Source organism: Siniperca chuatsi, linkage group LG7 (assembly GCF_020085105.1).
Source record: "Siniperca chuatsi isolate FFG_IHB_CAS linkage group LG7, ASM2008510v1, whole genome shotgun sequence".
Classification (NCBI taxonomy): Eukaryota; Metazoa; Chordata; class Actinopteri; order Centrarchiformes; family Sinipercidae; genus Siniperca; species Siniperca chuatsi.
In genome coordinates, this window is record NC_058048.1 from 16,573,006 (window position 1) to 16,599,937 (window position 26,932).

Genomic DNA, 26,932 nt, shown 5'->3' on the forward strand with positions numbered 1-26,932 from the left:
CAAATATTCACAGTGAAACACGATGTGTTATATCAAAGCTGGATCCAAAGTAATTGTTCTCAACCTTTTTTTAAAGCAAAACAATATCTACTTGCGTCATTTCTGACCAGTTCAACCAAAACCTGATTTTTTCCTTGTTTTAAAGTCCTGAAAAAGTCAAATAATGAAGCAAAGATCAGAGAGAAATCTAAAAAAAATCTGTTCTGTTTCCCCCCCTCGTGATCTCACAACCCCTCAATATTAATCTTACAAGATGTTGTAGTGGTCCCAGGTCGGAAACCACCTTCTCCATTTAATGTTTCTTTCAACTAACTAGAAAGAGGTAAAAAGCTGTTATCACCTACTTATTGCATTATTAAATCTATACCACTCACACACAAGGAACTATTAGATATGCAACTTCACATCAGGAAATTGCCCCTAATATGTTTTTAATTTCAGTTCAACTTTGTAGGAGCTTTATTACGTTGGGCAAGCCCATAACTATAAGCTGCACCTGCTAAAATTGTGTAATATTGTTTTGTTATCAATGTAACAATCTGTTTATAAGCAGAATATATTTGGCTGACTTGGAGAATTGCTTGCAAATGAACACAGTGCATGGCCTGAGGGTGAACACTGCATCCAAACAGACGGGTGCATCAACTCGGAGAGAAAACATGGCTTCAGTTGCAGCACAATATGAACATGCAGCCTGACGATCCCTGCAGATACACCAATGCTACACTGTTGTCTCTGTGTGTGACTGACAATAAAACAACACCCAAAGTAAGGGGGAAAAAATAGTGCAAAGCTGAATGTTTACTGCCGGTTTCGGTGGAGCATCCTCTGTGTTTTGAGCAGCAGAGGACGCGCCGCTGTCCCTGCATCTCCCGCCCCGCCGCCGCATGCAGCCAGCGGCTCTTTTACGCCCAGCAGCTCCTTACCTTCCTCCTCTCCCATGCGTTCGTCCTTCCAGGTGCAGCAGAGCAGCATCAACCTCATTCACTCTCCGACACCGAGCTCCGGGAGAGAGCCAGCCGCGTCTGGTCGACAGATAACCGGTGTGCGACCACCACCGCAGCCCGCCCGGCGGTCGTGTTGCTGTGCGTCGGACGCTCCCTGCGGCGGCCCACACAGCTTCCTCCTGCCTGCACGTTTCAGCGGCGCTTCATTCAAGAGAGCTGCGGACCAATGAAGCTGCTGAGCCGGGGAGAGGAAGACATGGGCCGGCCAACCAGGAACACTCCCCGGTTAATTAATGCATTACTTTGGGGGGAGGGAGGGGTCAGGAGGAAGGCAGTGCAGTAAACACCGCGGAGGGTTCAGTAATTACTAGATAACTAAATGATAATTTAGCCCTGTTTATTTTCCAATTTTAACTATAAAAGACAACATTTCCTGAAGAAAATTTCAATGTGCTCGCAGCGGTTGAATCGTTTGAAACAGTCACAAATTACAATGTTGAGTCTTTGAAAGCTGTGGAAACATGTTTTACATTTATGAGATGTGTTAAAATTACAGCTGAAGTTGAAACACAAAGGAGTTTGAACTGTGTCAAAGTGAGTTGAAGGGTAGGACAGTTGAAATGTTAGTTGGCATGTAATGACTGAAAGTCAATAAAGTATTTCTGATTCTGATATTTCTGAAGTAATTTGTGGGAGAAAAGTGGGAGATGAAAGTAACAGAAATGTCAGTTGATGTGTTCTGTAAGCGGTAAAATTTATTGAAATCAGCTGAAGTGGAAGTGCTGGAGTGTGCACTGAAAGCAACTGAAATGTCAGTTGAAGGGTAAAACCTGAAAGTAGTTGAATCTTTCAGTGCGAGGCAGGTCTGCTGAACTTGCAAAAATGTGAGATTGTCTACAGGCAAGCGCACAATTCAACAAATATGGATGAAAAAGTAAAAAGTTAATGATGAATAAATATTTATTTATTTATTTACACACGTCAGTCTCCTTTGGTATAAGTTGAAATACTCTTGTGATAAAGCCAAAGGGGTTTGTAGTTTTATTATTAAACTTCTTATAGCATTATACTGCAGATCCATAGAGACACTGTAGTATTTCTGAAGTGGGACAACATTTAAAGACCAAAGGTGATGGAACAACAGCGTAAACTACTTCTACCGGATCATGGGTCAGTGGTTCTCCCAGGAGATCTTCAGAGAACGGCAGCATGAGTTCATTACTTCCAGCTGGCACAACAAGAAGTGAGTTTATTAGTCACCACTGAGGCAAAATGTCTGCCCTTAATCTGGGGTTTGTTGTCATTACAACGAAGAGCTCTGCCAAAACACACATATCAGATTTTAAAATACACTAAATCTGATGGTTCCTGATTCTTTTTGCCCAGTGGGAGAGACAGTAAAGATATGGCAGAACTGAGATGTAACAAAAGTCCCAATACAAGCAGGACTTAAGCCTGAGATATTATCGCCATGTGGTATGTGGCTTATAGCAAATGGATCTACCAGGACACCGTAGGCCAGGTGGTTTTGATCTCAGGACAAGCTGCTGCTGCTGCTGCTGTGTAATGCTCTTACAAAGAGGAAAAAAAATTAAACAAAGAGGAAGACACAAGATCTTTTAACACATTTTATTTTGTTGTTTAATGAAGCAAATAAAATGCCGGGATATCCGGGAACAAGTCACATGTGTGTCGTGGAAATATAAAAAGTGCAAAACCACACTGTTCCTCCTTATAAAAACAGTTTTAAATAAAGATGAAGAGTATCCCACGGCACAAAAGACAAGGTCTGACCCAGCGAGGCTCAAAGACAGTTCTTAAAGAGCACCGACTGAAGGAACTGAAGCCAGCTAACATCAAATTAGTACAAAATACAGTACACAATTACAAAAAGAGATCACTTGGCAACAGCGCTCATGAACCTTTGGTCAGTAAGCCTTTTTAAAAGCAGCTCAAGTAAATGAAGAACAAGGGGAGCTTATGCCTCACATAGACACACCCATTAAACAAAGTCTTATTCTGTATTACAATTCTAAACAGTGAATAAATGCAAAAGCAAATGATTGTTCTTGTTTTATGTTCACACATTCCTGATAACAATAAAGCTATGAGTCAAAGCATGGTGCAAAACAAAATCTTGAATAACAAGTTACATAAATGTAAATAACTGCTGCAATGAGACTTAACATTTGAAGCAGACTGAAGCGCTCCATCTCAGTCTTTGGGACAGTGACACATAATTAAACATTCTTCCTTACATAATGTACATGCCAGAGTAGCATCTGAACTACATTTGAATCTACTTGAAACTTAAAACTGTTTTTTTAAACATCCTGTAATGAATCAAACACTTTTTGATTGTCGTTCCTCAGAGCAGAAGCTACTCTCCATACATCACAAGTTTGGCAACAATGAAAATGCTGAGAAAACTGAACTGCATAGCAACTAGAATCAGCAAAGTTACGGAGAGCAGATGGGTTGGCCGGAGCCCCGATTCTCGCTGCTTTATACCCAGCAGGTCTAAAAATAGCAGTGGAGAAGACGGGGAGCCAGAAACGATGCTGAGATTGGCCAGATTTCATCAGTTTTTGGACGAGCCTCGACCAACCAAACCCCTCTGACATGTCAGAGACGCTCTGCACGGCGAGGTGGGACAGTGTGGGCTTTAACGCTAAGGACAGATCACCTTGCTTTAGGATTAAAACCGAAAGGGAAATCATTCATAGGTCACAATGGCAGCCGATGGTTCACACAGTCTTTCGCACAACAGTACAAAAACACACACACACACACGCACACACACATTCATGCACATGAACAACACATGGTGACACAAACACACTCTTTGTATGGTGCAGTACGGGGAGTTAAAGCTGATTAACTTGACCACATTAATGAGTGAAGGCACTATCAATAACATACGTCACATCAGTACGTGTACAAAATTCTGGGTCGGTGGGTTTGTATAAAAACACAGACGTTGAAGTCAAGTAAGTAAAAAGAAAAAAACACCTTTACACGTTTTCTAATGGGGTTTGTTTGCATATAAAATGTACATTCTAGATCATGCAGTAGCACCATGGTTTCTTGAGGTCACACTGGGATCCTCTACTTCCTCCTCCCACAGTATTTGCCCTGGCATCCTGCAACTCCACCTGCAGCAAAGACCAGCAGAATAACAGTTCAGTCTTTTCTAAGCAGACACTGGAGATAATGCACACACATATCTATACATTTTTTGTTGCTGTAGCAGGCTTCTGGAGTAAGTCGAATGCTAATGTGTGTAAATCTTTTACCTCTGTAGACTCCTCCTCCTCCTGCACCACCAAAGAAATCCTGCAATGGACCGTACTTGGCTGCTTTGGCTGCAATCAACAAAACAAACAGCCAATGAGCGCTACTTAGTTCAACCAAAAGTTGTCAGTATCATCCAGCAATTATACTGTACCACCAGCCTCCCAGAGAAGCTGTTCTACACTAAAGACAGAAGACCGATACTGATGTTCACTACCACTGAACCAAACACAGGTGCTGCAATGAAATTACAGATGGATGTATTGATGAAGGTGGCAGGTACAGAGCGACTCACACAATGTTAGTGGATGTTCAATACTGTTAATAAGGTCAGTGATGTATGAAAGAGAGACGGCTACGGATGTATTGATGAAGAATTGTATCTTATACCATCAAAATCACAACGTTCATCGTGTTGATAAAATACTATCAGATTAACATGCTGGCCAGAATCACACCAAGAGGACAAAACACACCTTGTTAAGGTCCATTTACTAGCTTTTTCCAGAACTTTCAACCACATCTCACAGTCTTTATCAGCAGACGGAGTTTGAAAAGCTTCAAAGAAAGCTAGTAAATAAACGTTGATTTAAGATTATTTTGTCAGATTTTCAGTACTCTTTAGTAGAAATAAAACTTAATTAGGGATGTGAATGGGATGTAAAAATGTAAAATGCTGCCTACAGATACATGCCATAAAATGTGAAGTTGAATTGTCACACCATGGTTCATAATTTGCCCTGCTGACAGTTATAAACCTGTAGACTGTTTCACTGGCTCACACAAAACTCTTATGGGCCAATAACGTCAGGGCCAACTCAGTGTTAATGGAGCAATGATGATATTACTCTTTAAGTTGAGCCTCCATTCATTTGGCAGATGGATTTTGTAAAATCCTATCTGCGTAAGAGTCAAACATCTACCAGTAAAATATAGTTATCTAAGAAACCAGACGTGCTTTCCTTGAAATAATCCAGCCAGCAGTAATCTCAGATGTTCAGGAAAATGCAGATTATCATGCGTTCCTTCCTGTTGTGCCGTGCCATCTGCACTGACAAGCACACGCAGCACCAACCCACACTCCACCCTTTTTCAATCTCATCCAAATAATCTGACATGTTGCCCTCCTCTGCCAACGAGCAGAGAGAGAAATTGGAAAATGCGTTGAGGTGCAGGGGACACTTTGTGACTGAAACGACCTATTATCTCATAATGTGGTGGGTTTTTTGTAGGTGCATGTAGAGATGTGAGGAGGTGGATGTTTGGTACCTTGTTGCGGAGTCAGTGGGGCCGGTACATATACACCTAGACAACATTAAAGACAAAGACAAAGGAGAGATGAGATAGTGTCTTTAGCACTAATGCTAAGATGAAACCACTTTGGATCTGTCTCTGTGGTTGATATATTTGTCCTGGCCAGGATGTGGAAAGGAGAAACTGTTGACATTAGAGTAGATCAGATGGGAGGCACTTAGATCTGGTGCTGAGCTGTCTGATCCAGAGATGCTCTCAATGTATTCAAGTAACCAGACTTTTAAAACACACAGAAAAGTAATCTTAGTTAGAGTTTGGTTGAGGGGACGCGCTGGTGGTTTTGCCCATTTAAGCTGCTGAAATCTGAATAAAGTGAGCTCTGACACAGACTGCACCGCCCAATTTTCTTCAGATGTATTTTGTAAATGGGAAAAAGATTGCACTAAACCATCAATATAATTTTAATTTGCTCCACTGTCTGTAATAATTCAATTAATCTCTCCGTAATTAGGTGCTCAGAGGAGAAAAATGCAGGTTGTCATCATTCGAACACAATTTAATTCCCTCATGCAAAGTCAGCCTCCCATGTGTTGAGTGTGAGAAATTAGAAATAAAATTATGTTAAAAGTGAAAAGCCCTTTTTGCTTGCATGAGCTAAAGAAATCAAGTGAATTTGAATAATTTCTATAATAACAATGTAATCAGAATTGTATGTGTTCTCACGATCAAATGAAATAATCTTATCACAAACATTCAGGACTTTTCAAATTTAATTGGAGATTAATTGAGCAACTGCTATCTCTCTACTGTATGTAAACCAGTAAAATGCTAATAATTCATGTGTTTGTATGTGACGTTACATTACAGATAGTGCAGAAGCTGGAGTTTCATTGTGCTCAGGTGAAAGTGTCCGGCATAAAGGGAAGGAGAGAATAGAAGATAAACTTGTATTACTGATGAGCCATAAACTAATATTTGTAACATGTGGTTTCCTTAATTGGATGAGAAGAATCTTAATAACTTGGGGAAGGTCATTCTGCAGCAGTTCTCCTCTCCCTTTCTTTATGCTCTCTCAGCTCTAAGGAGGGAGCGACGGGTCAGTTTTCCTGTCATTCCTCCAGCTGTGTTACCTGGCTGTTGGCAGCTGGGCATTAATCCGCCTCCTGATCCAGAAACAAGGATGAAAAGTTAAAGAATCGTCTGTGCTCTAAATCCTTGTCTATGTGGGGGCAGTTTGGATGCCAGCTAACTTATTTGGGTTCATGTTTGGCTTCCAGAAAAAACAATGATGACAAACTATGAATGAAAAGGGTTTAAAAACCTTTCAGTAACTCGACTGAAACATGATAATGGGTATTTTCATGGAGCAGAAAGTATAGATCATAAACCAAATCAAAATTATGTCATGCTGTAAGAAACCGCACTCTCACTGCTCTCCTAAACCACACACACACAGACACACACACACACACACCATCCTACAGCTGTCTTCTTCTTTGACTCCACCTGCTTAAGATAAATGGCCCTATTCTGTTGTTTTTTGGGTCCTTTCCACTGATTTATGACACAAACGATGCTCCTCAAAGGTCACTACACAGAATGCTGTTTACCGCCAACACAAATATAATGCTTGTTGTATACCGTATCTATCTGTCACAGACTTATCCGCAGAGAAAATTTGACAAAATCCTTGTCAGCGAGTGTAAACATTTCCTTTGTGCAGACACAGAAATACACAGGAAGCAGTACTAGTACCTTGGTAGTACTGTTGGGGGTAACCTCCTCCATAACCAGGAGCCACAGGAACCACACCTGTAAAATTAAAAAGCAGTTACCATGGAGACTCAACAAATCCATTGACAGAAAAATGTCATCAGTGTGTAAACTGACATAGAGTATACCTACATACATACATAGAGTAATTAGTGATGTCAAGAAATTCAGCTGCATTAAACGTCATCAGGTCTCATCGAGTCCTGCATGTAAACTGTGAATAAACAACCTAGTAACAACTTAGACCAAGCCTATTCAATTGGCCCAGAAGCAACCTCGGAGTGGCCCAGCATACATAAATCTGATGTATGACACAATAAGTAAACTACATATATAGTGTATGGAAGTGGCTAACGAGTGAGCCATCTCGCTTCCTTCTCATCTCTGTTGAGAGCTCCACATGCGCAGTACCGATCGGGCAGGATATTTACGGATGTAGCGACACAAATCAACGCTTTCTCATGTGAGTCCGACCACGCTTAGTAGCTTTTCAAAACATCTAGCTGTTGACAGTGACAAGTAGGGAAGTGCTCTACTGAAACGTAAATTTGACAATGAAACCTGTCATGACCCATTTGTCATTACCAAAAACAAAACAAAAAAAGGTTTTAAATAGGTTACTGAAAATGTCTGGCCCATCTACATTTCCAGGTTTTAAAATCTGTAATTAAATAGCTCTGACGTAGAGTGATAGTACGTACAGTGAATATGACCACAAGAAGCCAATAATTATGTTCCATTTGGCAAACCTCTGTTAGAAAAACTGCACAGGAAAGTTATTAAACCATCTGTGGAAGCATTTCACACAGACAAATATATGTCTGGCCATTGGGAGACGGATTAGGGCCATGAGTTTTAATGACTGGCCTGTATGGTGTCTGTGGAGCAGTGAGATGAAGGCTGCACTGTCAGCTGTCGTTGTGTGATTACACTCATCCCTCACTGACGGGTAGAGGAAGATCAGGAGGAGGAGGATCAGAAGTTACACTACACAGAGTGTTAAGTGTGTTGTGGGTAGCTGAAGTGAAGTGTGCATTTAAAAAAAAAAGAAAGAAGCATTTGTGAACTCTTAAATTAAAAAAAGAGGATAAAACTGGAGGAGACAGGGAACTCACCTGGCTGATATCCACCTCCGAGATTGCCGTAGCCTGTTCAAATGAAAAACAAATAAACAAATCACGATACTGTTTCTATTCTTATGATTTTGTGTGCAGTAAGTATGACTTTTTACCAGTATGTTTGTTTCTATAGTTGTTGTCATTTCTCCCCCTGAAGTGACATGTGGCCAGTGGCTCAGCTGAGGTCACAGTAACGACCTCAAATTTCCTCCGGCAGAGTTTAGCTATTTCAGGGCAGGACTCCCCAGAGGTTTGTGTTATCTTCAAACAGTCACACTTTGATGTTGAACACAGTATTACTGTACACAGTAATCAGTCTTCATCGGGACATGTTGAGTTGTTGCCTTGCTCCATTTACAAACTCCTAACGGTACTCTAACACTGCCTTTGGTGGAGCTGGACTATGTCAAATCTTTGGCTATATATCTAGCAGGGCAGAGTTTATACTACCATTGTTAAACTCACTTCACTAATATATACATTTCCTTATGACTTCTCAGTTTAGTATGAGCTGAGAACGTGGATCTTCATATACAGTGTCCTTCACATACATCTGCCCCACACAAGACAGGCCTGTTACACTACCTGGTTTGGGTGCTTTAGCTCCAACACCAGCACCTCCCAGTCCAACTGCAGAGGGATATGTCAACCCACCTGTCACAAGAGACAGAAGACTGGCTTAGATGTGGTTATAAAGACTCTTACATCGATAATAGATAGAGATAGAGATAGATAAGCCCGCTCAAGAAAGACTGTAAATACTGCCTCCACTAAAACACCAGTTGATTTCCTTCAAAGTATCCAGCTGGCTTCTCATTCCTGACACTATTCCCCACACAGAAACTTATCAGCATGTTGGCCAATTTCCTGTACAGGAAGTGTAATGCGATGGCATCTCCTGACCAACTGTCACTTTGAGCAGTGGGCAGAACGTCTTTGGGTTTTTTTTTAACGTCGGGGGAACATTGTGTATTAGTGCCGTCGGCCTCCTCTCCTCTCATACATACCCTGCCCATAACCATGATGATATGGCCTGTATCCCCCTGAATCGTGATGACAGAGAAAAGTAGCATTATTGTCTGGTAGGTCAACTCATCTCCTACAGTTTGTGTTGGGGGCCGGCTCATCCAGGGAATGCCAGTAATTAAACAATTTAAAAGAAAAAATGTTTTTATGTTGAAAAGGGAGATAAGCAGGATTCATTATGCTTTTCGTGCTTCATGTTTCCTCTTTAACTGTTCTTAGGGTATATAATTTACATGTTAAATGAAATGTAGGCGCGTTCTGACCTTGATAACCTCCTGCAGCCAGAGGGATTCCTGCTCCTCCTCCTGCTCCACCCACTGCAGTCAAAAAGCACAACACAACCACGTTTGAGCCTTTACATGCAAAAAGGTAAAAACATCCCAAAAAACATAAACATGCAACAAGAAATCAACTTTGGATGGAGTGGTTTGTTTGAAGCAGTATTACACAAACACACACCTGGAGGTTTCAAAGGCTTCGCTCCAGGCAGCGTTCCAGCTCCAGTGCCGGTACCAACACCGTAAGGGGCTAAAGCACAGAAAGGATAGAACTAATAGTCACTGCAATTTAAACCAAGTCTATAAATGTTAAATAGAAAAATATAGGGAACTTGCCTCCATAGCCTCCACCGTCGGGATATCCACCTGCGCCTGGACCAACACCTGCTCCACCTTTGGAGTTAAAGTGTTAGAAGACTGGAGGTGTGAAGTCAGAAGATTTAACAGATTCCCCATTTCAATGTGTCTCTATTCTGATCCACATCTTACTATTAGATTAGCTTCAATAACTTCTTTAAAAAACGCTTGACTAGTTATTGAGTTCAACAACCAGTCCAGTGAATTATTTCTGAAAGTGGTCATATTATGCTCATTTTCAGGTTCATAATTTTACTTTGGGGTTGTACCAGAATAGGTTGATGTGGTTTCATTTTCAAAAAAGACCATATTTTTTCTCACACTGCACATTTCTGCAGCACCTCTTTTCACCTTGTGTCTTGAACACTCTACTACTACTAACAAGCTACTGAGTGAGGCATCTCACTTCTTTTGGATCTTTGTTGGGCGTTGCACCTAGGTAAGGACTACTAGCCAATCAGAAGCATAGTAGGGCGAGTCCTGACGAGCAAGGTAGTGTTATCCAAAACAAAACCGCTTCAGCCGCTAACTATGGCTTCGGTTCAGCCTACAACCCAAACCAGCTTCACAACTTAGACTGAAGCAAGATGTTTCAAAATGGTAAATTATTAATTTGTAACTAATTTATCTTTCATACGTAACATTTTAACTGTACACTGTCTCTACATCACTGTATTGGCCTGGAGGGTAATGTATCGTTATTCTAATTTCATATTTAGGTTTACTTGTGGAAACTGCTCAATTTGTGCATTATGATGCATGTTACGTAGTGACGTAGATACGTTACGGAAGTAAAGGCTGGACTACAATCGAGCTGTTTTCAGGCAGTTCAGGAGCAGTGTTTTCTGTGGGAGAGGGTAACTCCCTTTGGGGTGGACTTTGGGCTTTTTCACTTTGCAAACCTACTACATGCACAAAAAATATATTTAACACAATAAATAAAAAAAAAGCCAAAACATGACCACTTTAAATCCTAAGACATCTTATTACTTGGAAAACTGAGATGAATCAAAAAACTCTGGAGACACAAAAATCAATGAATCTATCTTCTGATTCTGCTTGAAAGAGGAATGTAATATAGATTTTAATCTTTCATATCTACTATCATCATCATTATAGATTATTAGTTTGTTTTCATTCCGAATGTTGTGAACGTCACATTTTGTAAATCTTTCCCGCTCCATTACTCTGCCTTGTGTTACTTGTAGATTTGATCAAATCCATGATGAAACTGATATGAATTTTTTATGAATATTTATTGTTACTTTATCTTGATAGTGTCTAATGTTTTAACCTCATTTTTCACCTCATACTCTATGTTTTTAACATTGGTATTCAATGCATCTTGGTTTTATTGTCTAATATTGATGCTCCTGCGGCCAAACAATTGTCCCTCTCCGGGACAATAAGATTAATCTTGATATTTGACTGATTGAGTCAGACTAAATGAAATGCACGAAAAACACCTTGGACTTGATCTCATGTCCACCACAGGTAAAATAGTGCAGAATAGCAAAAACGCTCTAAAACTGCAGGCCTGCAAATGCACAAAACTGATGACTTTTCAGTCTATCTGCGATATAATTGGGTAGAAAAAAAGCCTGATGCAGCTTTTCCTTATGTATTAACTGCTGCTTTTATCGATTCAAGTTTGAGTCATTAACTCACTGGACAGAATGTGCACAGTAAGATAAATACAGCCCAGGGAGTGAAAGCGTGATCTATAACATTGAATAGGATCATAAAAAGTGTATTGATAACGTCGTTAGGATGTTTTGACTCTGAAATGACGAGGCTTGACAGAGCTGCCGTGTGTGTGTGTTTATGTACTGTGATGTTTTAGAAAGAGCGTCCCCCTTCTGTGGATTAGAGGATCCACAGCAAGTAACAGCAGTACTGAAATTAGCAGGCAACTATTCAGTCTTGTAACTGCACCATACAACATACTATAATGTACATTTATAAATTCTTATATAAATACATTGACATATTATATAAATATATATAGATGTATAAATGTGGGGAGATGTTTGCAAGCACTGGGTTGCATGTAGAAGTTGCAATTCTGTCAAGATCAGAACCTTTCAGAAAAAAATTAGGTTAACATTTTACATTATTTAACAGGTAATCTTCAGTCACACAACTGTGCTCTGTTTCTGCTACAGAGTCACATACTGTAGATGAGGGAAGTTTATTTTTACGGTAATACTGAATAATCAGTACCTAAATGTACAATTGTTTTAATGTTGATTTTGTGGCAATGGAATGAGCAACATCAACTTAATGAATAATCAATGCATTAAAGCAAGATAATCTGAGAAAAGGTTATGTTGCAACATGTTATATATTATTGTACAAATAAATCACGATTTACAGTAACAAGATTTAACAGAATGAAGGTAATTATTAGACATCTTTACCTGGAATGAATGGTTTAGGTGCTTTGCCACCTGTGCCAACACCTGAAAACAGCAGTGTTTAATATTATTATAGTCAGAGACTGCAGCAAAGACAAACGACAATAGCTGTTGTCTTTGTCTCCACCATGTGGCCAAATTAGAGTCATTAATATTTTGATCTTGTGAAATGATGTTCACAAATAATTTCACAGACCTGCAGTTGTATATCACCTTTTGTGTGCACGTGGAAAAAAATTGCATGCACGTATTTGAATGTGTGAATTTGTGAAAAAAATAAATGTTCTCACAAATTCAAGTTTGTGAATGTGTAAAAACTTTTGCAGCTGTAGAAATATTTTGTGAAAACAAACAGTGAGGTTTCACAAAGTCACTGTCACCAAAGAGAGATGGACACACAAATTTCCTATTATCTGTACGTGACACTAAAGTTACAAGCTACGAGTTACAAGCACGAATTTCAACCCTGAATTCATTGTCAAGATCAAGATTCAAGATCAAACTATGAATGACTCTAATTTGCTTCCATAATATGGATGTATCACATTAAGTTTCAATAACAAAACACAGCTCTAGGGCTAAAAAACATGTGAAGTTCTTAAATCAATAAAAGTGTAAATATTGGCCTACCTCCAGTTAGCAAAATGTATTAACTAATTAATACAAATGAGCCAGAAGACAAAAAACAACCAACAACACAGAAAGAGAGCCTATTTAAACTGCTGGTAAAAAAGCAGAGCTTATCAAAAGAAAAAAATCTTATGGTGTAAGAAGCCAGAAGGAAAAAAAGACAACATAATACACCCAAATACAAAGGCACATACAGTATTAACACTATAGGACAGTTTAACTAGTGACTGTATGACATAATACTCAACTTCAACTACATACTTCGATTACTATTATGAAATTGATTTTTACTAAGATTTTTTAACATATAATAATTTGTTTAGATTTGTTTATTCGGACTTTCTTTGAACTATGAAAGTCACATGACCAGGTGAGGTCGTCAGTTGGGTGTGATATCATAGCGTAACCCTACTCTTATATTTGTTATCAGTGGATCTCTTCCTAAGTGTAGAATCTTTCACTTTTCTTATTTTGGACTGCTTTCACTGCTTAAGTGTACAGCAAAGACAGCAGATTTGATGAACAGTGCTGAGAGGAATTTTACTAACCACAGATACAAACAGATCCTTTACACTTACCAGGCTGACCTTGTCCTGTTGTACCAACTGAAACACAGGCAGAGGTTACATCAGTTAACATCCAGCATAAAATATGTTAACTGACAAAATATATAAATAATATAATAATAAATAAAGGTTAGACAGTACAAAACACTATATTTGGTACAAATCCAACCGGATATTGTAAATTGATTAATGGCACATAATCAATACACGTGCTCTTACCACCAGAGGGTCCAACACCTACTCCACCTGTGACATATAAGGTAGTTAAAGTTTTGTCACATATAATAGATTGTTGAGTATTCTTTGGTATATTTCAATATGAGAGAATTTTTTACATATTTACCAACACCAGTGCCAGCTGCAGAATAAAAAAAAGAGTTAAAGTAAGTATATAATCAGTACAACAATTAATTAAAAATAATTCTGTATGTACGACTTACCACTAGGCTGAATAATTCCACCAAAATCTGTCAAAACAGTCAGGAATGAAAGTACATTAAAACAGGTTGAGACATACTACAGAATTAAACGAAGTAACTGCAGTAATTAATATGAACTTATTTTGAACCCACCGCCTGTTTTCACACATCCACCACAAGAGTACGAAGTGCAAAAAAAGAATAAAAAAAGCAAAATTACTCAGATTATCTTTTATAATGTTAAAGTTCAATTATTTTGACTGTTTGGTTACATGAAATATACATTTGCTGTTAATGATGAAACTATAAAACAGAACCTAATTTTACATGTTGGAGACAGAAGGTATGGGAAAAACAAAGAGGAACAAAAGGAACAAGGCATACTTCTTTCAAAAGAATATAAAACAAACATTTAACATGATGAGAAAATTGTGTCAAGACAGCAGACATACAACAATACAACAACAATCAATTGACAAGCAGTATTCTATAGCAGGGGGTTCACAGTCCATATACATACATAACTATATAAAGTCTAGATCAAATGTCACATTATTATCATGTGACTTTCATGGAAATGGTTTTATGACATTTAAACCCTGGAAATATCACAAAAATCCCCCGCTGTAGAACTTGAACTGTAACACTACTAAGGAAAAAGTGACGTGCAAGCATTCATATTGTCAAAACAAACTTCTGTAGACATCTACTGTAAGAGCAATCAAATAAGGGAAAGTGACATTCCAGCATTCATCTATCAATACCTTCTGAATGTCTTCTTGTCTACATTAGATTTTCCATTATCCAAAAATTACAGCTAATTATATGCATGAAAGTGATCCATCAAGCAAAGTGAGCTGTTAGTAAAAAGGAAAGGAGTGCACAAGCACTGCTGAGAAAAAGAGACAACCTGTGGCCACAACTGACATAATAATGGGGGAGTGGCAGGGAGCAGACAGGCGAAATCAAGCTCTCCTTCAGCACTACATGAAACCTGACATTTAAGGATTGTGTTTCAAGCACAGCTGTCATATGCTAATGTTCTTGTATCTGACAGACCACACAATGCTGGTGGAAAAAACCCCAAATTCACTTATTAGATCATGTGCAATGCTGAAAGAAATAATTGAATAGTGCCGGTCTTTACAGTCATGAAATGAAGCGGAATACCACCTAATAAAATAATTAATGTATGTTAAAGACAGTTTTCTTTCCAAACAGTATTTGAGAAGATGAACAACTTTCATTAAAAGGTAAAAATCAGAAAATTCAAGTCCCACGTTGAGTATATTCCCATATTGTATAATAAAATACATGTAGATTTAGACAAACAGATGAAAATATAGTAGAGGAGGCTGCTGGGAATCAAATGAAGAATTAGCCAAAACCATTAACAGGTTCCAAAGGTGGTGGGGCTACCCTTTTGTTAACATGTGGATAACAGATTGTGCTTTTAAGATTTAAATCTGTAATCATTAAAATGCTTAATCTGGATGCTGCTTAAAACATTGATGTAGACCTGCAAAACACTTGTTTGAATAAACAAAAGATTGTGTGTAAAAGTGTCTCTTTTGGGAGAAACGTTCATATTCACATATACTGAGTGGACTGCCCCATACTACATCAGAGTAGCAAATACATTACAACAATTTGATATATATTAAATACCACAGATGTCCCTTTATAGGCAAAGGTTTCATGCAAACAGCAAGTCTTACTGGGCAGTGGGACCTCTGGGGCTTGGCTAATTGCAGCAAAAGGCGTGGGCTCTGCCAAAAGACAACAGGTTCCAGTTTCATCCATTGTACTTTAAACAGGCGTGGAGTGAGAGAGACTAGAAAACGCAGAAGCTGTAAAGTGGACCTTGATACTGCCACAGCTGGGAGGCTGTAAGCTAGAAGGGGTCAGTGGCTGGTAGCACTAGCAATACAAACAACAAGTGAGCTTTGTGGGCGGGAAATGTAGAGGGGATAAATGATGGCACATTACTGGTAGAGTGCAACTGCCAAATATAAGTAGAAATGGCGCTTCTCCCTCTTCCTCCCATATGCTATATATAGCTAACGCAAAAACGTGTGTGTTTAAATGTGTGTACAGTAAATGTCCTAGGAAATACCGAGTGTTGGCATTTCAATGTACCTGGTTGAGGAGTTCCCGCAAGACCTGCATCCTTTGCTGTAGAAGCAATAAAAAGATAATTCACAATGCAAAACTTAGAAAAAAGCTCTTCTAAGAAAATAAGAAAGTGTATTCTTAGCTTTACCTGGTTTTCCAGGAACACCTGTACCATCTGGTACCACAACAGCAGAACCATCTGGAATACCACTGATAGCTGTATCTGGAGTAGCTCCTGGTCCACCAAGTCCTTCTCCAGTGACGCCTCCTGCGAGAGACGCACATGAGATCAGCAAATTGTTATCTGTTATCTGCTCCATTACAATACAAACAGCTTTTGTAAAAGTTTGTTTGCCACTAAAATGCTGACAATAATGGCTCAAATGAGTCTCACTCTGACTCTGACTCTATTGTGGACTTCTAGGACTTGACCTCTTGTTTTGAGGAAGAGGCAACACCAATAGCACAATAACAGCAGGAGAGTGATTTTTAAGGAAGATTTACAACCTCGAAACCCATGTCTGCTACTGTTGGTGGAAAAATTGGCATCTTTGGCTTCTTCTACAATGTATTTCTCTATAATGGTTGACTATCACTGCAAAATGGTAAGTCTAGATAGGAGTGCTTGCTTTTGATTGTTCGGGACTGACCCTATAATCTGGTGTTTACTGTTATATAACAACATGGATTGTATGTTTAAGGTACAGTAATTATTGTTTGTGAATGAGAAGAGTACACCAAATAATTAAATGGCATGACTTTTCAGCAGATGAGAATCACTACCATATCGTGGCTATAACTCCTGTTAGTGTTACTCATGGCGAATTTGTCCAACAAGGCTTGACAGAGTTGTCAGGCGAGGGTCTGACTAAGAGCTATTCCAAAACCCTTATGAAATGGCGACTTCTTGATGAGCTACCTCTACCCAGACCGGGACCCTCTCCTGGAGTCAGGCCTGGGAGGGGAGCTTGCTGGTGAGTGCCTGATTGCGAAGTTTACACCCATGGGGCCCAGTCACGCTCAGCCCGAAGCAATGACATGACGCCACCACCTTGTGGGCCCACCACCTGCTATGATAGATGTAAGGGTCAGGTACAAGTTGCATGTTGAAGGCAGAGGCCTTGGCATGCTGACCCCAGGATACGAAAACTAAGGGGGTGATTGTGAAGAACGGCCTGCCTGATCTGAACCCGAATGATGTCTGGTTATTGAACTTCTGCGTAAGTCATGGACTGTCCATAACAAACACCATGTTTGAGGATAAGGTGGTTTGTAAGTGTGCCTGGTACCAGAACACCTTAGGCCAAAGGTGGATGAGCAGAGGAGGCAGGGCTGGAAGGCTCATGGGAAGACTTTTCCATGTCTCTGGCGGAGGTCACAGAGGTAGTCAAAAAGCAAAGCTATGCAGTGGCAAGCTGCTAGGTTGGATGAGATTTGCCCTGAGATGCTGAAGCCTCTGGACATTGTGGGGCTGTCTTGTTTGACACGTCTCTTCAGTGTCATGTGGAGGTCGGAGACAGTGCCTGTGGACTGGCAGACAGAGGTTTTTTTTAATTTGGGTATCACATTGCTAAGCCCCCCCAGGAAAGCTTTGAGAGGGTACTGCATGAGGCTCCGGACAATTGCTGAACCTCGGATTCAGGAGGAGCAATGCAGATTCCATCCAACAGTGAACAAGCTGTTTACCCCTGCAGGGATCCTGGAGGACAGCTGGATGTCAAGCACAATCTAAGTGGGCATGGGGCTCTGCCAGAGTTGTGCCTTGTGACTATTCAGTTTGTGATTTTCATGGACAGAACCTCGAGGCGCAGCCAGGTTGTGGACTGTGTCTAGTATGGAGGCCTCAGGAAGGCATCTCTGGTGGTTCTCGCTTTTTCAGACCATAACCTCCAGTGCGCACTGTGATGGTTTGCGGCCAAGTATGAAGTGGCGGGGATGAGGGTCAGCACCTGCAAGACTGAGGCCATGATAGCTGGGAAGTGGAGGATCGCTCTCTTCAGGTTGAGTCACTGTATCTTGTATCAAGTATCTTGGGGTCTTGTTCATGAGTAAGGGTAAGATGAAGCATGAGGTTGACAGCCGGTTGGATGCCACATAAGCAGTAATTTGGACACTGTACCAAACTGTTGTGGTGAAGACAGTAACCACTGCTCCTTTGCAGTGAAGGAGTCAGCTGAGGTGGTTCAGGCATCTGATAAGAATGCCTCCTGGACACCTCCCTGCGGGGCAGACCCAGAATACTCTGGAGGGACTGAATGTTTAATAATTGAGTGCTCACTTCACCTACCATATTTAGCAGCTTTCGCAGCAGCAGAGTATTGTCCACCTCCTAGTCCTGGTACTAGACCAGGTACTCCTCCTGCCCCCCCTAGTCCTCCAGTTCCTAACCCTGCTCCGGCTCCTCCTGAAACACCTATTTAACAGAAATGGAGCAGGTGGCATCATTACTTTACAGTTAATAAAATCTAATAATAAGAAGGATGAGTTACAGTAATTATTGAAAACTGTACCCTATCAGAATACATTTATACATATTTATGAGTAAATATCTCTGAAAGTGTAGAATCTGTCATTTTATGCTTATGTTTACTGCAGATTCCTCCTACTCCTAGTACTACACCAGGTATTCCTGATCTTCCTGTACCCCCCAGTCCAAATCCTGCACTGGACCTGTGTCTTACTGAAACACCTTTAACAAAATACTACATTTACACATGCACTCTAACCTGTGCTAGAACTTTTTAGTTTTTCTTAACTTAACAGTTTCGATCACATTAATATCTTCATCTCATTAACATATGGTCTAAGGTCCAGAAAGTATAAAGATTCAGATGATTGTTCAAATTAGTCAAAAAATATAATGTAAATAATCTCAAAAACCACTTAAAGAAAACATCTTACCATACTTCGGGGGTTTGACTCCAGCACCACCTCCATAACCTGTCAGGAGGCAACATAATGCTTGTGACTGAGAATTCATTAGATCAACCTTGAAGGAAAAGGAAGGAAACAGCAGAAGCACTTTCATTGTACAAAACCTTTATGCCTACACTGATATATCAATTTAACAACTTACCACCATAGCCGCCGCCACCAGGAAGTACCTGTCCTCCTCCCCCTGGAACTCCGCCTCCTCCCAGGCCTGCTCCTGGGACTCCTGTTGGGGAGTGAATAAAGAACTAATCTCCCTTACACTGTTATGAATGAAAGATTACAATTGCCACAATTATTTTTTTAGCTACTCCCATTACCATTTTAGCACATTAAATTAAATCTATTAGTGCATTCAAGGTGCAATTTTCCAAAACTTGTGATTGTATCATTGGATTTATGTAATAGTATGTTGAATATTAAAATCAGTGAGTAGATCCGCACTGCGTAAGAGAAAGGCTACACCTTATGACATGCTAATCATTACACTATGTCAAATAATAAAGATCACAGTCTCACCATATTTAGGAGGTTTAGCACCAGCCACCAAGGCTGCAACACAACATGTCCAGAAGAGGTCAGATTAAAAAAGTGATCTTAGAATTTTGCCAAAGTAATAAAATATCTCTTTTGTTACTTATTACTCAAAAATCTGTGGGGTATGCATACATCCATATCCTGGTAAAAATGGGACTCTTCCAGGAATTCCTCCTCCACCTGCACCACCTGGACCTTTAATGCAAAAATGAATCATGTAATCATGCACACTCACTTAAAACAGTACTTAAAATGCAATGATTTTGGTCTGTGATATTTTCTTTTTTTACATATGTTTTTCCCAGAGATTGAATTCCAGTTACCATATTTAGCAGCTTTAGCAGCAGCAGAGTATCCTCCACCTCCCAGTCCTCCTGTTCCTCCTAGTCCACCTGTGCCTCCCAGTCCTCCTGATCCTCCTAGTCCACCTGTGCCTCCCAGTCCTCCTGTGCCTCCCAATCCTCCTGTTCCTCCCAGTCCTCCTGTTCCTCCTAGTCCACCTGTGCCTCCTACTCCTGTGGAAGACAAATTTATTTCCATGTAAATCTGGTGGTATGGTTTAATATAGTACATTTGGAGTGAGTTTGAGGGTAATTATATTGAGTATTTAGAACAATTAAGAAGAACTATTAAATGCTCTTGTTTCACCGAGCAGGCCTTAAAATTGCTACAGTTTGCACTATAAAAAACCCTGCAGCTGAAGTGAGTCTTCCCCTTTTCCTGTGCATACTGCACAGATATATGCAACATCACCTCTATTTCTTTGGCTTAGCATCTGAAAGTGTTATAAAGCAGGCTCTATTTAAGTTGTAATGTACTGTACCAGGGGGCCAGGTTTGACCATTGTCAAGACTGTAAAGTTGCTGGGCGTATGTAGCGATGTCAAAGCTGTAAAATAAATCATACAACAGCCAGATATTCTCTGGTATTCTCTGCCTCACACATCACTGGACACTGCTGCTAAGAATCCAGAGCCACCCACAGGAACCACATAACAAGTTCTGAGATATGATAACAGTAATCTATAATTACCATATTTAGCAGCTTTCGCAGCAGCAGAGTATCCTCCACCTCCCAGTCCTGCTGTTCCTCCCAGTCCCGCTGTTCCTCCCAGCCCCCCTGTTCCTCCCAGTCCTGCTGTTCCTCCCAGTCCTCCTGTTCCTCCTAGTCCAGCTGTGCCTCCCAGTCCCCCTACTCCTGTGGAAAACAAGTTTATCTAATGAGCAGTTGCATATAAAGCTAGCCGCGTGGTTTGATACAGTAAAACCTAGGGTGGTCGTGTGACCACTAGCCGCGTGGTTTGATACAGTAAAACCTAGGGTGGTCGTGTGACGGTAGGCTATAGGTGAATTGTACAGTTTAGAACAATTACCACCACCACAAATAACTGTATACTCCAAGTTCAACTGAAATCACATTACGTCATCCTTTATGTAGTCAAAAATAATGTCAATATGTTTTTTTTTAAATACATTGTATCAGATTTTATTAATAAGGAAGAAAAAAGATCTTTGGGGAAATATCAGAAATACTCCTTTTCATGTCAGTGGCTGTCTGTGTTTGACTGACAGCAGCTGGCAGGCTAAGCCCAGTATGTCACGTGCACAAGAGAGAAAGTAAACAAACTGCATTGTACCTTACAAGTCATGGGCAGACAGAGTGTGGTCAGCTGTGTTAATGAAGAGTAAGGAACACACCAAATGGACCGAAGTGACATTAGCAGGTATATATACGTTTATATGCTGACCAGCTAATTAGCTAACGCTAGCAGTGCACTTTGCCCTGGTGAATGTTTGTTTGGTTGCTTGTTCAACAAGACATGTGTTCATGTTTGTAAGTTAGATAAGAAGGAGACTTTTAGCAGGTTAGTCAGTTTGACTTTCTGCATATGATAGAACCGTGATGTTACTGCCTTATGCAAATATGGTTTGAAATGAAGCGATTTTAATGGCTGTATGGAAACAAGTTCTCCATCTATGTAGTATAAAGTACACAGTATGTGTTTAAACTTTAATTAATCAGGTAATGTTGAGATCAGGATCTCTTTTGCAAGACACACTTGAGCAAAGCAAAACACAAAAATCCTACTGATTTTAATTGGATTTTATCGTTAGTTGGCAAAAAAAAAAAACTCCCATACCATATTTAGCAGCTTTGGCAGCAGCAGAATATCCTCCATATCCTCCTGTTCCTAATTGTCCTCCTGTGCCTCCCAGTCCTCCATATCCTCCTGTTCCTAATTGTCCTCCTGTGCCTCCCAGTCCTCCATATCCTCCTGTTCCTAATTGTCCTCCTGTGCCTCCCAGTCCTCCATATCCTCCTGTTCCTAATTGTCCTCCTGTGCCTCCCAGTCCTCCTGTCCCCCCTAGTCCTTCAGTGCATATGGCCAAGGGAGGGCAAGACAAAAGATAATTATATTATTATCATTTTATACTGTGTCTGTAAAGAAATAAGTACAACTTTTTAGAGCTAATAGCGCAACATAATGTCAAGTAAAAAAAAGTGCATATGATAATCCCATTTATACACCATACCATATTTAGCAGCTTTAGCTGCTGGTGAATATCCACCAAACACTGGTGATCCTGGAACTCCTCCTGGTACTCCAAGTGGTGCACCTCCCGGTACTCCTCCCGGTACTCCTCCCGGTACTCCTCCGGGTACACCTCCGGGTACACCTCCGGGTACTCCTCCCGGTACTCCTCCCGGTACTCCTCCTGTCCAGGGAACAACAGTAGAAAAAACAGGTCAATATAAATGGAGAGGTACATCCTTAAGGTAAGTACTTCAGATGTGCTTTTCAGCTACTTAAAGGATGAGTGAATGGATAATGTGAAAAAAGATGACAATATGATTCCATGATTCACAAAAGAATTAAAGTTCTCACCATATTTAGCAGCCTTGGACCCAGCTCCATATCCTGCTGTAAAATAGTTAAAGATAGGGAAGAATATGATAACAATTTTACAAATAAAGTACATAGAAAAAACAGAGAGAATGACAATTGAAAGTAAAATAGTTTTAGTTAAGCCATGCTAGTAAGGCTATGTAGCAATGTCTTTGGTTCAGGACATATTTGGATAATAGTACTAATTTACTGGCAGACAGCTGCCAACGTATAGCTGGGCCTCACATGCAATTTCAGGCTGTAGTAAGGATCTAACATTGGCAAAGTTGTCTTTTTATTTTCCACCATCCAACAATTATATTTTATGGTGTGGAATGAACTTTTCAGTCATGAGGCCACTAGCATGACTATAGACTTTTAGACTTTTTGCTTTGTTTTTTTTAATGTCTTTTGCTAGATATTATACCTCCTGGCACCTGCCCTGGATACAATCCACCAGTGCCACCAACACCTCCAACACCACCAACACCTCCAACACCACCCAAACCTGGAGCAGAGAGCACAGACTTTAGTAAGATACAAATATGTTCTGTACTGATGTTACACAACTTGTATCATGTTTTTCTTGATAGGAAAGCATTGTCTTGGTAAGGAATGTGGTAGGCTACCATATTTGGCAGCTTTAGCCTGAGCAGGTGAGATGCCCCCGGCCCCTACTCCTGCAGAAAGAAAACAAAGTACATCAGGCATTTTTTGGTCTTTTCTACCTTTCTACTCCATATCAATAAACAGTACATTCATAAAAACACACACCAGTTCCGACAGGATAACCAGGCCTTGACCCAGGGCCCCCTTGTCCTACTGGCAGTCCAGTGCCACCATTACCAAAGCCGCCGTAACCTGAAACATTGTAGTGTGACACATCATTAACCCCGGGATTTCCACTGATGCCACAGTTATACCAAATATTTGTAAAAATTTAAAGAAGTACCAAAAGTACCAAAAGGTAGTTTGCCACCTCCAGGTTTTGCTCCATAGCCACCTGAAGATAAAAATGAGAGAAGATGATGCAGTTTAATTGTTTTGAATGCCATGAATTTGCCTTAATTGCTCAAAGAGACTCCATATTCCTTTAAAATACATGAAAACAGCTGTTGACAACTATGTTTAACCATTGAAGAGGTTAGTGAGTCCCAGTAAAAGTTAAGATTTAAGTCAAGTAGTTCATTGCTGCAGCAGAATTATGCTTTTTTAGTGTGTTTGTGAACAGCTAAGTTTGCTGCATTTTTTGTTTGATTTGTAGCCTGCGGTGGATCCAGAAAGTCTCTCATATATTCATTGTGTAATTCATTGGTTGGTTTGCTTAATCATGGAAGGCCTACACCATAGCAAAGACTATAGATGACAGTTAAGCAGGATCATTCACTTGCCTCCTGTCTGTAACTGTAACAGATTCTTCAGATGTATAAGTATAATTTAAGCCATCTAAAACATATTCCATGTACCCCAAAACCTCCTGGTTTGAGTATGGCTGAAGACTGCGGACATATGTCTGGCCACTCTCATTCCATTTTTACCATCATTATCTTCTCTTAACCATCACATGCCAGAAAATAACCTATAATAGTATGTTTAAGGCAGAACCGCTGTTTCAGTGATCTTCCAGCTGTGATTATGTGAAAACAATTATAAAAATCAGAGAAAAAAATCAATCAATTAATAAATTAATAAATCAATTATAAATCTTCATTCTAATACAAGACACCCTGACGGATATTGGTGAGTGGGCAAGCTTACTTTACTCCAACAAAATTTAGTAGCGGCATTTGGGATTGTCTCATCCACTGCGGGACTAGGAGCACACTAGCATTACTGTGGGAATCTCTGCAAAGCAGGCAATGGAGGCAACGTTCTGCTTTTGAGGCCATCAGAAAGTTGACAAGTGGAACAAAATGAAAAGAATCTTTCTGGGGCCCCAAAGAAAGACATCTCTCTTTAGAATCAACCAGCGACAAACCCACCATAGAAAACCTCAGGGCAGTACCCATAGAAGGGCCCATTGGTTATCAGGCCATAAGGCTGGAGAAAAAAGAACTGTAACATCGACAAAGTTCAAACAGTTGCAATGAACATATCATATCATATGAACAGAGGAATGCAACTATGAATAACACAGTTACTGTATAGATTCAGGTCACACCTTGCACTTTGAGGGGTGATTTGAGGGGGTATCCGTGGAACACCCCTGGCTGCATCGGTCCACCATATCCACGGCCTCCTGTGACGGAGGAAATATATTTAAATCCTGATCAGCTAATACCAAGAATACTGACAAAAATACTAATATATTTGTTTGTAATACAGCAATAATCATAAATAGAGTTACCTGGTCCTTGACCTCCTTGTCCTCCCCCTCCAACTGCATAAGAAAAATCACATAATCCAATCAAGACACACAGATGAAAGATCATTTTTTGAATGGAAATACTAGTTTCAGCAACGAAACTAAATCAGCAAACTGAACACTGGCCTTAAAACTTAATAGACTCCGTAACATTGTGGTCCAGCGGCCTTACTCTTTGGATAAGCTGCATACAGACCAATAACATTTTTGGATATACAAAGTTCTTTGATAACAACTGCCACTTTTAACTTAATTTTTTTTAAATTTCATATATTTATTCATTTATCTTTTGTTTTGTATGTGTTCCTTTGAAGATATCTTTCGTATTATTATCTACTGAAGTATTGTGTATATTGTGTATTTATATTTTTCTTTTGTTTCTCCTTTGTAGAACTGCTGTGTTCCCCATGTTTTTATTTTTTAAAATAAAGGCAATAAAAATAGTGTTCAAAAATAAAAATACAAGTGACATTCAATGGCGATGAAAGAAATTCAAAACCTTACTTGATTTGGGATTCAGGTCAGTGCCTGTGGCTACCCCAGGCAGAACTCCGCGTCCACCAAACCCTAAAGGAGCCATAAGCAACCAAAAAAAGCCATATTAAATCCCTGTACAATACTTGTTTGCAAAAGTACTGACCATTCACATGGTGAAACACTTGCCAAACCAAATAGTGACAAATAGTGCCTGAGATTAATATATGAAAGAGACAAACCTTTTCCTGGCACCAGTCCACCTTGGTAAAGTCCAGGCACACCCACACCTGCCACAGTCAATGAGAGGACATTCAAAAATTGTAACAGGAATCTGGCATGCATGACCAGCAATAATCTGTTTTTTGGTTTAAAGCATTCATGACAACGTTGACCAGGAAAATTATATGCCTGTCAATCATTATGACAAAACACTACCACAACAAGAGGCAGACAGGATGCAGCAAAGCCAGGCGGGTGCTGCTGGCATCTCACAAAATTGGCTGCTTGTTAGCTTATTCATTGATATCAGCAAAATCCTCTAATTTAGAGACATCACAATATTGGATGTTAGACTTTTAAAACCAGCCAAAACGTTTTCATTGCAATATAGGTACTGTATATATATAACACATTGGATCAACTCTGCTGTGTTTAGAATCCAATAAAAATAAAGTTAAGTTTATTTTAGTTGCAGTACTGCATGTAGGTTTTGTTTCAAGTAAAGATATCGATTAAGCTGATTTAAACAAAACGCTTATAATCTCACATGAAGAGACTCAACATAAAAAAAAACTGCAGGCCCAAAGTTTGTAAAATATCATTATTTTGCCAATAATTAGCATATTTTTTCTAACAAATTCCAGCCACACTGAACAGAAATGAATCTGATGTGGTTCTGCGATGTGATGTGAACTGCATCCTGTCTGCCTTCAGCCATATGAGTTTATTGTTGAGTCTCAAAACCTGGCACTTTGGCAGCTTTCTTTCCAGCAGCACCACCAGCCCCTCCTGGAAGGCCTGTCTGAGGAATAACAGGTACTGAAAAAAAGATTTAATGTTACTTGGGTCATCCAACGGAGTATGACAAATATACAGTGTGAAAAACATACGCACATCTTTCTTCACCAAGTGCTGAGTCCAAACAACTGTAACTGTGATTCCTGCCTCCAAAGGACTTTTTTTTTTACTTTATTACATTAGAAAAATTACTATGTTTGGAGCCCAAATTGGCTCTTCATCAGAGAAATCAATTCCACTGCACCAGACAAAGAGCCAGTTTGGGATATGAAATGTCATACTTTTCCTAAAGTATTAAAAGGAATGGTAAATAGTGTTGCAAGTCCTTGGGAGGCAGAACTCACTGTATGACTAGTAGTCTGATAACAAACAGCGCAAAAAAATGAGAAAAAAAGGGCAGACTGATGTGTGTGTGTCTTGCCTCCAGCAGGCACAGCAGCTCCAGTTCCTGTGCCTCCAGGACCTCCTCCTGTCCCAAGCCCAGTTCCTCCAGTCCCTGTTTGAATATCAAGTGCACAGACATA

The 26,932-nt window shown here is 40.0% G+C and overlaps 2 protein-coding genes across 14 annotated transcripts in view; both read right to left on the reverse strand.

The window, feature by feature from the left end:
* The window catches only part of limk1a (LIM domain kinase 1a), a 54,519-nt gene extending 53,452 nt beyond the window's left edge, over nucleotides 1–1,067 (reverse strand). Inside the window, exon 1 of the mRNA XM_044202197.1 lies at nucleotides 927–1,067. Coding sequence (XP_044058132.1) covers nucleotides 927–984 — 58 coding nt within the window. The 5' untranslated portion in view covers nucleotides 985–1,067. The remainder of the gene's footprint in view (nucleotides 1–926) is intronic.
* A 1,494-nt stretch (nucleotides 1,068–2,561) lies between these two features.
* Nucleotides 2,562–26,932, reverse strand: part of elna (elastin a) — a 52,197-nt gene continuing 27,826 nt past the window's right edge. For 4 of the 13 annotated variants that reach the window (XM_044202220.1, XM_044202221.1, XM_044202213.1 and 1 more), the window contains 39 exons: nucleotides 26,830–26,904; nucleotides 26,355–26,429; nucleotides 25,631–25,678; nucleotides 25,419–25,481; nucleotides 24,897–24,929; nucleotides 24,711–24,788; nucleotides 23,502–23,552; nucleotides 23,324–23,410; nucleotides 23,179–23,229; nucleotides 22,977–23,057; nucleotides 22,550–22,585; nucleotides 22,197–22,379; nucleotides 21,803–22,033; nucleotides 20,695–20,859; nucleotides 19,986–20,177; nucleotides 19,795–19,857; nucleotides 19,645–19,677; nucleotides 19,271–19,351; nucleotides 19,096–19,134; nucleotides 18,482–18,607; nucleotides 16,343–16,462; nucleotides 16,219–16,254; nucleotides 15,798–15,848; nucleotides 14,233–14,235; nucleotides 14,101–14,127; nucleotides 14,004–14,018; nucleotides 13,880–13,906; nucleotides 13,673–13,699; nucleotides 12,468–12,509; nucleotides 10,027–10,083; nucleotides 9,872–9,940; nucleotides 9,676–9,729; nucleotides 9,394–9,429; nucleotides 8,972–9,040; nucleotides 8,384–8,416; nucleotides 7,251–7,307; nucleotides 5,511–5,546; nucleotides 4,244–4,312; nucleotides 2,562–4,102 (listed from right to left, as the gene is read on the reverse strand). In XM_044202220.1, coding sequence (XP_044058155.1) covers nucleotides 4,056–4,102; nucleotides 4,244–4,312; nucleotides 5,511–5,546; nucleotides 7,251–7,307; nucleotides 8,384–8,416; nucleotides 8,972–9,040; nucleotides 9,394–9,429; nucleotides 9,676–9,729; nucleotides 9,872–9,940; nucleotides 10,027–10,083; nucleotides 12,468–12,509; nucleotides 13,673–13,699; nucleotides 13,880–13,906; nucleotides 14,004–14,018; nucleotides 14,101–14,127; nucleotides 14,233–14,235; nucleotides 15,798–15,848; nucleotides 16,219–16,254; nucleotides 16,343–16,462; nucleotides 18,482–18,607; nucleotides 19,096–19,134; nucleotides 19,271–19,351; nucleotides 19,645–19,677; nucleotides 19,795–19,857; nucleotides 19,986–20,177; nucleotides 20,695–20,859; nucleotides 21,803–22,033; nucleotides 22,197–22,379; nucleotides 22,550–22,585; nucleotides 22,977–23,057; nucleotides 23,179–23,229; nucleotides 23,324–23,410; nucleotides 23,502–23,552; nucleotides 24,711–24,788; nucleotides 24,897–24,929; nucleotides 25,419–25,481; nucleotides 25,631–25,678; nucleotides 26,355–26,429; nucleotides 26,830–26,904 — 2,666 coding nt within the window. In that variant the 3' untranslated portion in view covers nucleotides 2,562–4,055. The remainder of the gene's footprint in view (nucleotides 4,103–4,243; nucleotides 4,313–5,510; nucleotides 5,547–7,250; nucleotides 7,308–8,383; nucleotides 8,417–8,971; nucleotides 9,041–9,393; nucleotides 9,430–9,675; nucleotides 9,730–9,871; nucleotides 9,941–10,026; nucleotides 10,084–12,467; nucleotides 12,510–13,672; nucleotides 13,700–13,879; nucleotides 13,907–14,003; nucleotides 14,019–14,100; nucleotides 14,128–14,232; nucleotides 14,236–15,797; nucleotides 15,849–16,218; nucleotides 16,255–16,342; nucleotides 16,463–18,481; nucleotides 18,608–19,095; nucleotides 19,135–19,270; nucleotides 19,352–19,644; nucleotides 19,678–19,794; nucleotides 19,858–19,985; nucleotides 20,178–20,694; nucleotides 20,860–21,802; nucleotides 22,034–22,196; nucleotides 22,380–22,549; nucleotides 22,586–22,976; nucleotides 23,058–23,178; nucleotides 23,230–23,323; nucleotides 23,411–23,501; nucleotides 23,553–24,710; nucleotides 24,789–24,896; nucleotides 24,930–25,418; nucleotides 25,482–25,630; nucleotides 25,679–26,354; nucleotides 26,430–26,829; nucleotides 26,905–26,932) is intronic. The other 9 variants (XM_044202214.1, XM_044202215.1, XM_044202219.1 and 6 more) reach the window with 9 other exon arrangements.